The sequence below is a fragment of the Buceros rhinoceros genome, unplaced genomic scaffold, assembly GCF_000710305.1.
Source record: "Buceros rhinoceros silvestris isolate BGI_N320 unplaced genomic scaffold, ASM71030v1 scaffold29483, whole genome shotgun sequence".
NCBI classification, from domain to species: Eukaryota; Metazoa; Chordata; class Aves; order Bucerotiformes; family Bucerotidae; genus Buceros; species Buceros rhinoceros.
Window position 1 is genome coordinate 57,216 of NW_010403505.1, and position 12,737 is coordinate 69,952.

The following is a 12,737-nucleotide window of genomic DNA, read 5'->3' on the forward strand; positions in this document are numbered from 1 at the left end:
GCTGAACCAAATGGAGAAACACGAGAGGAGACAGATCAGCAGCAGAGAAGCTGCTTGCTGAGCAAAGTTAGTCACTGTGGAACCGGGTGAAAGCCCAGTGCCTCCCCTTCCCAGCCAGAGAACGCAGCTGCTGTGGAGCTGTGGGTATGCACACGCAGTCCCCGCTCCGCTCGCAGCAATGCCGCGTTACCGAGCCTCAGCTCCCGCACCCACACTAACTGCTCCCACGCTGCCTTCTCAGGTAGTGGGTGAAAACATACGGATAGGGTCTAACTCAGCAGTGACAACCCCTACAGGGAATTGTTTGCCTACGTTTCTCTGTCCATCGTGCTGCCTGTTGCTGTTTTGGGTTTTTTGTTCTGAAGTGGTGTTCTGTTCATGACATTGTAAACCTCAGCTTTTATTTCTTCCATGAAATAGTGTGACAGAATCTAAAAGCCTACTGTAACAGTCATGTTTCAACTCCCCTATGGATTTTGTGCTGTTCTGGTTGCAATATCCCATCTGTACCTAGGACCACGGTCCCCTCAGAGGGAGTGCTACCCTTCTTACACTAAAATCTCCAAACACGAAGGGAGGATGGGCAGACACGAAGCCAAAACTCACAGCCTTGCTTTCCATACAGCTTACAGCATCTCTGCCCTCAAGCCACAAAGGAGACCAATGCTTTTCTTCTAACAAGACTAAACTCTAGCGCTCCAAGGAGCTAACAGGTACAAGATCTCGACACTCCAGGTTGCCCACTTCACTTTTTTCATCAATTTCTGCTAGTAGGCTGCAGCACAAGGATGAAGGATGCTCCGAAAGCAAAAATTAAAAGAGTTATTGTCTGAAACACCCGGGGTCATCCCTTACTGATGATCCCAGGGAGACTACTCACATGAGAAAGGGAAGGTGGAGGGGGGGGTCACACTCCAGTGATTCATCACTGCATGTTAAACACAGAAAATTTTATAGCATAATTGGATTTAAAAAAAACCCATTCAAACCAGAACTGAAATACAGCTTCAGTGATACTATAATGACCCTCTAAGAAGAGAAACAACTTTCAGTTTGGCTTAACAATAATTCTGTTGCATTTCAATAGAGCATTCCTGTTGCGTATTTGCATCTCTCCTCTTACCAGAAGAGCCAGGAGGGACACACACTCATCACAGGGCACATTTTCCAAAACACTGCAACTCCAGTGTTTGAATATTAATGGTTGTGACAATTGGGATTTCACAACTGTGACACATGAACATGCACGTGAACCTGTCAAAGCTTAGCTGTGCAAATTTGTTTTGAGCCATATGGAAGAGATTAATTTTCTCCCCGCATTTTTAAATTGCCTCTAGTGTTGTGCGCAGGTATGGATCCAAAACCCCTCCCAGCGATAGGGATTTAGAGCAGCAACCACAAGGCACTCTGAGCAGTCTGGTAGCGAAGGTTTGCCATGCGTGTCTGCAGGGTGCCCGAAGGCCACAGAAACCAGCAGCAGTGTTTCCATTACAGCCAACAGGCACAGCTCAGACCCACACAAATCCTGAGCAACAAACCACCAGCACATATATCTACCTCACAGGTTATTCCTGATTCAGCTGCGAATTTGTCCCAAGCAGAACTGCAGACCACAGCACTGTATGAGACTGTGATGCACAGCGTGCACTTGTGTGCCTGTTTTGGTATGGCTTGTACTTCTACAGGACGTAGCAACCCCCACACGTAGTCAGACCAGGATGCACAACACAAAAGAAAAGACCACCTCCATCCCCCCAGTTCACGTTCCTGCTGGAAGGGTATCTACAGAACTGTATCCTGCCTCAGCCTCTGCTATAAACTACCAGGATTAAGAGGATCTACATCAGCAAGTTGCCATCATTTTTAATTTCTGATCTTGCTTGTACATGTTCTAACTTCACTTATTTACTTTAACATAGAAACTGGGGCACAACCTGTGTCTGTCTCCCTCAATCTGTGTACAGTACTGTGTAAAAATTCTTGCATTTCACATGATTTTGTCATAAAGTAGTTTGAAAGTTTGATCCAACAAAGAGAGATCCAGAACCTTTTCCTAATCCAACCTGATACACAGCATCCTGCTACTGACTGCTGGAGGACGGACACTGCGGAACAGAGAACTTATCATTCAAAATTCCCACATCCTTCCTCGTGATGAAGAATGCTATTCTCATAGCAAAAGGTTCAGCCCAGTTGTTATACACTTCTTTTCTAAAACCATGAAGTATCTGATTCTTGGCCTGTCAGAACTGTGGAAAGACCACAGATGATAGTGGAAAATAAATCAGCTGGGGCAGAAGAAAGTTACGGGGTGAAGGAAACAGCTTACAAGGGTTTTTCTCCCATGTTAATAGCCAGGCAAAAGGAAAACCACACAGTGTTAGTAGAGTGAACACCTGACTCAGCCGTTCATACCCTCAGAGTCATAAAGTCTGGAGTACCGAGGACAGAGCGTGGAGGCGGGGAAAATGCAGGGTTTATGGAATCGTAAGAGAGGAATTTTTCAGCTGAATTAACAGTCATGTGGTAGATGTGCTCAAAGTTGCTCGGAGAGGAGATCAGACGGGAGTGATGATGAGGGAACTGATAAGGGGAACGCTGCTATCAAAGACAACAGAGAGAGAAAGCAATGAAGGATGGTTGTACAGGTTACATCGGCAACAGCAGTCCACAAGAGCAGTCAAACACGGAAGGACAGCCAGACAGCAACCCTGCTCGCCCGTCAATACACAGGTTCTTACATTGTCACCCCCCGTCCTCTGAGCACCTTCCTTACATGGTGTCATACGGGCCTGCTGCCCTTGCTGCTGCTAAAACATTAAAAACAAATAAAACTTTTAACTCATTGGGAATCGAATCTAATATTTATTATTATTTGATATTTCAAAGAGCACCACAGTTGTAAAAGGTGCTTTACAGACAGTTGAGAAACATCAGTTCCCTGCCTTGAGGAGCTTACAATCTAAAATAGACATAACGAACAAAGGAAGGCGAACACAGGTGAGATGGTGTGGGGAAAAGAAAAGATGAGAATACACAACAGTTAAAGACTGCAAGAGCTTTCCTTCTGTTATTCATGCATTTTAACGATTCCATCAAAATTATGTATCACCCGTACAACAAGCACAGTATTTCTATCGGGAGGGAACAGTGTTTGGACAGGACAGGGACACAGATTGTGTGGGAGGGTGAACTGGTTAGTGTCAGACACCTGGGACAGTTTACTCTGCTGTAGACAAACGAGGCAAGGCCTGCATCCTCCTGCACACTCACTTCATCCTCACAGCGCTCTGGTGACGGCGGCACCGCGCCCTGCCACCTCGGCGCCGCAGAAGGCTAGACCCTCAGCAGGTAAGGTGCCAAAGCACTGGGCAATTCAAATGTTTTTAACTGGTCAACTGAGCAATGTGCTCTCACGGTGTGACATAAAGAAAAAGAGAGGAGAAATAATCCTGTGAATTAAACAGAAACAATTTCTAATTCATCTCTACAGAATGTGCTGACACAAGTGCTCTTGTAATTTAAAGTTATTTAAGTCCAGTTTTAATGGTCGAGCATTTCAAGGCTCGGTCTCCCTCCCTGCACCATCTGTACGTGCTCAGCAGGTCAGCTTGCAAGAGAATGGTGTGCCCAACGGCCACCAGCAAATCAGAATACCTTCTCTAACTACTAACTTCTAATTTTCTCTTCCCCTTGTCCAACTGACTTAAAACAACTCACCGTTAAAACAGACAGATCTGAGTAACATTAGAAATGTTAGGACCTAAAAAAATAAAATATGGTAAAAATACAGCTTACCCCTCCGCTAAACCTAAGGCACTACTTTTTGTATGTGGAACGTATTAAAGTCTGGAAGAACATTAAGTCACATCCCAATACATATTATCAAACATTATTGTTACTGTCTTCATTTCAGCTGGTAAAATCCAACTTTTTTTTTTTTTTTTTAAACACATGGTTGTATTATGAGGCTTTGCATGTTAACCAAAACATCAATTTCCACATTATGGAATATAAGATGTAATCTACATTAAGTTGTTATTAGTAAGTTTAGCAGCATGTAAATATCAGTACAAGAAGCCACCATTCCAAGAATGGTCCAGGAAAGCAGACTTTGCTGAGTTACCTGCTCACAACAGCGAACTGGCAGCAAAGCCAGCTATGTTCCTAAAAGCCAATAAGGGAGGAAAGGGAGTCTCTAAAATCGCAAGCTAAAAAGCAGAGGGTAGGCCAGCTGCAGACCGTGAAAAAATTTAGCCAGCATTCATGAATGTGAGAAAGCCATGATATGGCAACGTCTTTAAAATGATCCTCCATGGGACCTTCTCCATGGACTCCACCATTAGATGCATGCACAGGGTTCCCCCTTTCTTTAAAGAATACCAAATACAGAGAAGTATTCATTTGCTCTAGAAGTTTCTCAATTGAAACAAGCAAAGCTTCACACATCATCTCGAATGGAAGTATAATGGCTCATGTATAATGAGGTCCAACTGAAGCGTAATGTTCAAATATAATGGCAGTCAAGACTAGCTTTTGTATGTAAAATACTTAGGCATGCAGAATATGAAAGCAAAATCAATCCTGTACATCTGATGTACACAGAGAGCTGGTCTGTGCTGCAGTAAGTGCAGTTCCAGATTTCAGATCTTCACTACAAAGGAGCATCCACGATAAAGTGGCTTCAAGGGACAAGAGGGCAGAAGGGAGGCCAGACTGTACGGCCAGTTAATTGGTGACAGGCTGCTAGGGAAGAAAAACATGTAAATAAATAAGTTTGGGGATATACTAACAGGAACGATTCTCAATTGTACGAAACAGGACAATGACCCAGATCTAGTATCCACATCAATAAAATACAAATACGTACTGATTACATCTCTTAACAGCAAACAAAAACCTCCCGGTTTCTATTGCGTTGTAGCCCACTAACTTGCTGGACAAAGCCAGACCCCTGAGTAACTGCTCACCATGAAGAAAAGAAGGACGGAAATTTACAGTTGCCTGATAACCTTCAGTATTTTCTCTCTCAAATCCGATCTCACTCCGAGCTTTGGGCATGTTTGTTTCTGCCCAGACACGGGGCTGTACTGAAGTTCAAGGCTGTCTGTTCATATCATGTGCCTGTTGCATACCGAGATCTTGGAAAAGGCACAGAGAAACCATCTTTCCCCCTCGCGTGGCTGCACCAGCAAGGGCAATCACATGCAGACAGGTATGTTGCATGTATGTAGGCATCTGGTACAACATATCAAATAGCCTGAAAGAGTTTATAACATCCCATTTATCCAATTTTCATTTTGTACATTTACAATACAAATTAAAACTCTCCAAAGTTCATCTTTTAAAAGATATCACTAAGAACAGCAGAGGTTTCAAGCTCTTGTTGGCTCTTCTGCCTCCACCAGGCAGTTAGGCCATGGGTTACGTGTATGACCCGCTCCTGCCCACAGACATAACTCAGCCCAGCCACACCAAGACCATCGCTATCAGTTCTAATTCTGTGCTTTGTCCAATTTTGGGCATTTCCCCTGAAAAAGGCAGCAGAGTCAGGTTAGTGGGACTGCAGAGGTAAGTTTTGATTGGATTCACATTGCATATATAAAGTGAATATGTTTGTATTAATAAATAAACACATACATAAATACAAGAATCGTCATTTGCTTTATAAAGTGCACTCACAGCTGCTAGATAAAAAGCTAGGCTGAGCTGGCTCTTTAGTTTGTGACAATCTCATCCAATACAGAGACTGAAATAACTATTCTCTATTAAAACCTATTGATTATTAAGGACTCTTCTGCCTACTATACTGACCTCAGTGGAAGTTCAGGCTGGATAAACCAACTTGTACCAGTCAATCCAGCCAGTTTTGAAATTGCTCAAATAAGCCAGAAGAAACTGCACTTTCTGCATTCCAGTATCTCATAAAAAAGCAGCTATATCATCTAAAATAGTGGGATGAAGAAAATTTGAGAAAAATATTAGCCTTACGCTAGTTGTTCCCCCTAGTGGTGACCCTTTTAAAATGCAAAAACATGTTTTATCATCTGCTTTCACAAACAGAATCAAGCACTGGCAAAGGAAAATGCTGCAGTATTTCCCATAGTTCTTTAAAACCAAATGCTACTGCTTCTGAGACATACTACTCTGTTTGAAAATACGAAGAAGTTGTTCCAGTTTCAAAATCATCACACATGCTAAGAAGCGCAAAAGAAAGATAGCTAATCATCTTTTTGGAACACAGTATGAATCCAGTGAAATAATTCTATGTCCTTGTGAAGAAAGCACCGTACAGATGAACTGTACGCAGCGCTGGATGAGTATTCTTTACCTCGTGTACTGATTCTCCAGGAAACGTCCTCTATTCCCATTCTCTCTTTTAGTTCTAAATTAATCTTTCAAATAAAACATTAGACTTGATATATAACTTCATGTGCACGCACAACCCCTTTTCTTTTACTTTTGTGCCTGAGAAACAAAGCAGGCAGTTTGGAACATACTGCGTGAAAATTTAGTCCAGCCAAATACCTCATGGGAAGCTGCTGGTGAAGAAGAAGCCGCCTGGACTGAAGGAGATCTTGACAGAACATTTATTCATCTCAAGTACACTTTCAAATTCACACCCTTCCAAGTCCCCTGATTGACACAATTCTGTATTTGTAGGACTACAAACACTGTATGATACTGCAAGTTGCTGCTGGAAAAATACACATCGAATGTGCTTTACCTGCAGTGACACCTCCCAGCATTAAGATGGACACCTACTTGCAAAAAGGAGTTTTTAACAGTACTGTCATAAAGAAGCTGCAGCAGTGGAAGGAGGGCAGAAATCGATTCTGTATTGTACACATTTTCTAATGTCTTCTCATCATTTTCAAGTGTAGAAAGTGACTCATGAATTTCTTTCAAAACATTATTGATTGGTAAGGAGCGAAGTACCAGTTCGAACTTCAAATATGAGCTTTGAGCTAATACGAGGCTTGCATAATTAGAATGAGTTCAAAGCTAAAAAGCCATTTAGAGATGACATAGCTGAAGAAATATTAATTCACGTAAGTCTAGAAAATCCCCTTCTATAGATAAAATGATTCTTCACTTTACACTTGCCAGATCTGAGGCGTAACAGTCCCATGAACTTTGAACTACTGATGGTATGAAACGGGACGTCTCTTGCCTTACCTTTAGCAGTTACAGATTATTTTTTCTGCTTGTGAAGAGCCAGAAATATTTTAAAAAGCCCACCAGAAATGGAAAAATTAAAAATGGTTCTGATCTATATCCTGCCCTAGAGCTAATTATAATTCTTTAACATTAGACAGATGTACACTCATATCCAGGTAAGATAAACACCACCTGCCAACTTGTCCTGGATTTGTCATCTCTTTTCTAGAAGCAGCTTCTTCATTATTTATTGATTTATAAACACACACACACATACATATAAAATGTTGGTTTTTGCTAAACTGCACGGAATATACCTGTGATTGAGAGGTTTCTCAGAGCGTCTCTAGTGGGAGATTTAAAGTAATCTTTCCTTTCCCTCTATATTCTCATCTAAGGAAAACACAGTGCCAGAAGGGCTCACGTACAAGGTGCAAACTCTATGGTAAAGTGTAACACAGAAGTACCATTTGCTGCAAAAGTCCTATAAAACATTTATCTGAAGACCAGAGGTTATGCTCCTAAACTAGTGCAACGGCATGGCGCACCTTCTTTTCCAGTCTTACTGTTGTTTCCTTTGGGCTTTTCAGCATCTGAAAATCCCTACGTCAGCATCTACTTCCTGCTTCTGCACAGACTCAAAGTAATAACAATGATCATTTTGGACAGCACGGTACTAGTGCCTGTGTCTTATGGTGGTACTCACATAATCTACGCAATGTCATTGCATAATCTTGCATATCTATGCAAGATCAGCTGATCTTTCCTGCAGTGTTAATTCGCATCTTCTGAATCACACCTGTGCCATTGTGGACAAGTTTAGAAAACAATATAGAACACATAAACAAGATGCTCAAGGTAGCTTGAGGCACGCAGTACAATACCTTTAAATAAAATATTAATTGCTCTTTAACTCATCAAAAATTCCATCAAAAACTGCCAAAAAATTTCAGTAACTTCCAGGTCAGTATTTCCTACATGAGGTTTTGTGGAAATGAACACGTGTGTGTGCTATTATATTTCTTTTTCCATTTTTCAACTTAAAAGGTTAGTTTTTATGTAAGAAGTTCTGTTTCATTGAGACTAGTCAATTTGGAGAGAAAATGAAAAATACCATCTTTGGCATGGAAAGGAATTTGGGCACTGCACCATGATGAATAGCTACAGTTCCTCTGTCTGAGGAAAAGAAGCTGTAAAGAGCAAGGCTAAGTTGGAGCTAAAGATGAGATGAGAAAAAAGGAACTGAACTACAGTTCATGGAGAAAGACATTTCTCTCTTCATTCCCACAAAGAACACGGGCCCAAATCCTCTTAATTTTTTTCCCTTCATATAGCTCATAAAAATGAACATCAACACTGACAGACCGACCTGCCTTAAAAGCCAGAAGGCATTAGCAACTCCTGTTGCTCCTCTCAGTGCTTAAGTGTCATCCTCTCTGATTAAATTTTATCGCGTCCAGCAGAGAATGTTCAGCTCCCTTCCCCTAGTGACATTGCTCCTGACATGAAATACATCAACACTCTGAACACACATTTAAAATCACAATGGTCCTTCTCTCCGTTACTTGCAGCCTCTGTTGCAGCCAGTCACTCTCACGTGCACTTTGGTACTTACCATTGGAAGGTCTTTGAGAATCTGTATACCATCTCCTGGACCCATATGTGCTATGTGGTTAAAATTAGTTGGGTTAGAAATTAATTTATTTCGCATTTCTGGATCGCGTAGCATCTCCCTGGAAGAGAAAATACTTTATTTAGGTGTTTCATTTGACATTTATAAAACATCTACAGCCTTGATTATCAGCTTCTTTTAAATGGAAATTGACCATTTAACCATGCTAACAGCGATAAACAACCCTTGCTGTCAACACTGGAGTGGAAAAGCTTCCAGTTTGAAGCAAGGGGCTAGATGAAAAGGATGCTGTTTGTAGGCTAACAGCCAATGCCTGGTAGTTACTAACATTTAAAGAATATACAACGACTATGAGCTCATAAAAAACTCTGAAGATGAGAAAAAGCAGAACTCATTTGTGATATATTACAAAGTGGAGATGAAAATGAAGTATAAAATATGAAAATACAGTTAAAATAATACTGCAGTAGCTTTCTCAGTCTGTGGCCAGAATTAAAAGCTCTTCAAAATGGCAAGGATGCATTTCAGAACCCAGAATAAATAAAATTTTAAAAGACCAAACTGTGACCAGCTCAGAAAAGGCAAAGACAAGAACTGGAATTTTATCTCCACTGCACACAGCCGTTACTTTCTGTAGAGTCAAAAAGAAAGGAAAGCTGGGAGCCAGCCCCTGGTGGAAGGCGTTGGAAGTTAAAAAACTGAAACACTCAGTTGTTGAAGTGTGGCTTCGCACTGTACCAGGTCATCTTTAGTGAGTGATAGTAAATGGTCAGTGACACCCTCTGTGAACGCTCCAAGTAGTGACGACCTATTTTTATTGCCATTTAAGAAAGTATCTGTGACTTGTTAAAGACTTCTATGAGAAACACATCCTGAAGTTCTATGCCCTCTGAAGAGGTGAGTTTTCTGAGATTTATAGAACATTTATGTAATCAAATCTATAAATCCAAATAGCAGATGCCTTGGAATACTGCTGAAAGTAGAACTGCCTTCAAAGAAAGCAGAACCAGAGTCTGAAAGTAATTAATTCATATGCGTAGTTAGCACTGTAATCTCATTTGCAAAGTGTTTATTACAGATCTTTGTATATACAGCATACGCGCACACCTCTGCACCTCTATACAGTATGTGGAGACACACATTCCAAATTACAGCTGTTTCACATGATTAGAGCTAATGAATACTTGTGATCTAGTGCATATCCACATCCAATCCGGTATGAACACAAATTAAACACTGAGGATTAAGGCAGTAGCAAAGAGACGGAAACATCTGAATGGGCATTCCAGAAAGCAACAAATGAAGTTACCACATTGGCATCAGTCACTGTCCTTCAGGGCCTATAGGCACGTAGAGAAGACAAGTATATCTTGAATACCGACCTCCTCTGCTGCATCCTCTCCTCCTCTGGCACTCGGAAGGAATAACGGCGCTTGTTGTTAATGTTTCGAACCATTTGCTTCCGGCTGTTATCCGATGTCTCAGGAACTACCAGTTCGTCACCCTCTGAAATCAATATGATGATCCAGTGGGACAATTCATTAGGTATTAATCAAATTTGAATGCAAAGACATTTTCTCTCTCTCCTTGTGATAGTATTGGTCACCTCGCATTTCCCATCAAAACAGAGCAAATGCTCCTTCGTTTATGGGTTTCCTTGGTCACCATCTACTCTGTTATGTAGCAACAGACTTAACCCTTCTTCACACACAAGCTGCCACAACTGTTCTCAAAATACCACTGATTAATTCTTTCAAACAAAACACTTAGGTGGGCAGGAAAGGTCCTCAGCCCTCTATCATAAACTTTCTTTGGCAGTTCTCACTGCAAATCCCTAGAACAGGCTTGTTCTGCCAATCGTCTGGAAACTCAGTGCAAGATTCTTTTTCATTCCTTGCCTGCTCCTTTTGAAATGTTTGAACACTGATGTATTTTGCTGCAACTGTGGGAAAAGGAAAGATTTTTGTATACATCCGGTCACAGCATCTTTAATAAAGTCAGGGAATGGATACCAGCAATAATCACGCAACAGGAGTGTTACTCTGAGTGAATGCTGCAACTGCTCTGGCTTGTTTTATACATATGGAGAGTAAAGTTACACTCAATAAGCTTGAATATACCCATCACCTACTGCTCACTGCCAAAACAGTCTTTGTATGAAACTGAAATCTCTTTCTTTAAGATCAGCTGGAGATTTCATGAAGTGTGGTATCTACTCAGTAAGCAGCTTCAGGAAAAAAAGAAAAAACCCACAAACTTGGAGACTTTTAAAGAGATATACCTGGAAGATACTTTTCCGAAAGACAGTGAGAAGTGTATAGGAGCAAAGCATCAGCCTTGCTCACTTCTCATCCCATGCTCTCTAGTTTTTTGTTTGTTTGTTTGTTTCTCTTCTGCTATACTTCTAATGTTCAATCTTCATTAGACTTGGAAATTCTTTAATCATACTACCACCGTATTGCTCCTCTCTACCACTGCCATTCCTTGTGTACTGATGTGCTACCAATTTAAGTAAGCACTGAAACACTGCCAACTGTAGCGTGTGTTTCTAGACTGCTTATTTCCACTATTTTCAGAATAGTTAAAAAAAAAATTAAAGCTTTTCATTGTTAAAACAAAGTACATCCCCTCTTCAACTAAGAGGTTAAACAAAAGGTTAAGGAAATTACTCAGGAGCATGCTTATGAAAGCATGTAAAAAAAAAAGGTCAAAAAGACTCATAACAAAGACAGAATTCTGAAACTAAAACTTTGGCACACAATCATATGTGGCCCTAGTAAGTTACAAATACATAATATGTTATCAGATAATGTATTACTTTCTGATCCTTGGGAAAGGTTTGCTTAGGGTAAGTATAACATTAATTTTACTCTAGTACTACCCAGATCGCTATTAAAATCTTCAACCGAGCAGGCGTCTTTAGACAGCCTTCTGGCAGGTGCTTTGGAGGGAGCGTCTAATCATTCTATGTTGTATTACCAGTCTTCCAGTCTGTGGAATCTATAAGCTTTGGCTTTCCCCCAAACTAACAAGCACACATATGTTTGAGAGATCACTTTCTACAATGGACAGGGACTTTTCTTTGGCCTGGATCTTTCTAAACAAAAATTTGCATGATGAAAATTGGCTTCTCTTTACTTACCTGCCATCTTGTTTTTGAAATATATTAATCTAACCGTTTCCAGGCCTAAAAGGTTTAATGATCCTTCTGTATTCAAGGGTCGTACCTGAAACAAGGAAAATCAGTCCTTGTAATAGTAATAACTCCCATTGATACACTGCCTCTTATTCTGAAAGCTCCAAGGTGCATTATACACTAAAAAAGGAACACTGTCACAAAGCCAACCAGGGAGCAGAAGACGTAACCAGCCAGAGCAAAGCCTGCTCCACAGAACTGCAAGCTGGAGGGAGCAGTGTCTCCCCTCTCCACAACATACGCCTGCTCTTAAGAATAATGATTGTGACTCATTAAAGCAGAGTTAAAAATGTATTTTAGATTTTAAACTTCTATTTGGAGAACGAGTACAGAAGGAGTTGCCTAAAATTTCACTAAAGACATAGGTTTAACGCCAGTCCTCCCAGCATGTAAATGAATAGTTTTGTTAGAAATCTCATTCATAAAATGATTCAATTTTATCTATTAGATGCATAAAGCGATAAGCTGTGCTTTTATTTTGTGTTGGTATCACGGCACAGTTACGCTTTGCAGCTTAATAACACTTTATACAGATTGCTAAAACCTACTGGTATCTGTAACTTCCAACTTCAAAATGAAAGAAGCGTTTGACTGCCCAAGTCTGCAAATTGTGTTAGAAACAGACTCGTCACAACTTGAGTCTCCTAGATACAGCAATTCTTGTTTGTTGAAAGTAGGTTCATTCATTAAATGGGCCTTCTTGGGCCAAATATTAATCGAAGTACTAAATCACATTCTGCCGTGTAG

The 12,737-nt window shown here is 40.8% G+C and overlaps 1 protein-coding gene across 1 annotated transcript in view; it reads right to left on the reverse strand.

Annotated features, from left to right (window-relative positions):
• LOC104490717 (serine/threonine-protein kinase MRCK alpha-like) overlaps positions 1–12,737 on the reverse strand; it is a gene marked incomplete at its 5' end in the record, with an annotated part of 45,028 nt that overhangs the window by 5,911 nt on the left and 26,380 nt on the right. The window contains 5 exons of the mRNA XM_010133044.1: positions 2,416–2,601; positions 2,742–2,810; positions 8,777–8,894; positions 10,177–10,300; positions 11,937–12,021. Coding sequence (XP_010131346.1) covers positions 2,416–2,601; positions 2,742–2,810; positions 8,777–8,894; positions 10,177–10,300; positions 11,937–12,021 — 582 coding nt within the window. The remainder of the gene's footprint in view (positions 1–2,415; positions 2,602–2,741; positions 2,811–8,776; positions 8,895–10,176; positions 10,301–11,936; positions 12,022–12,737) is intronic.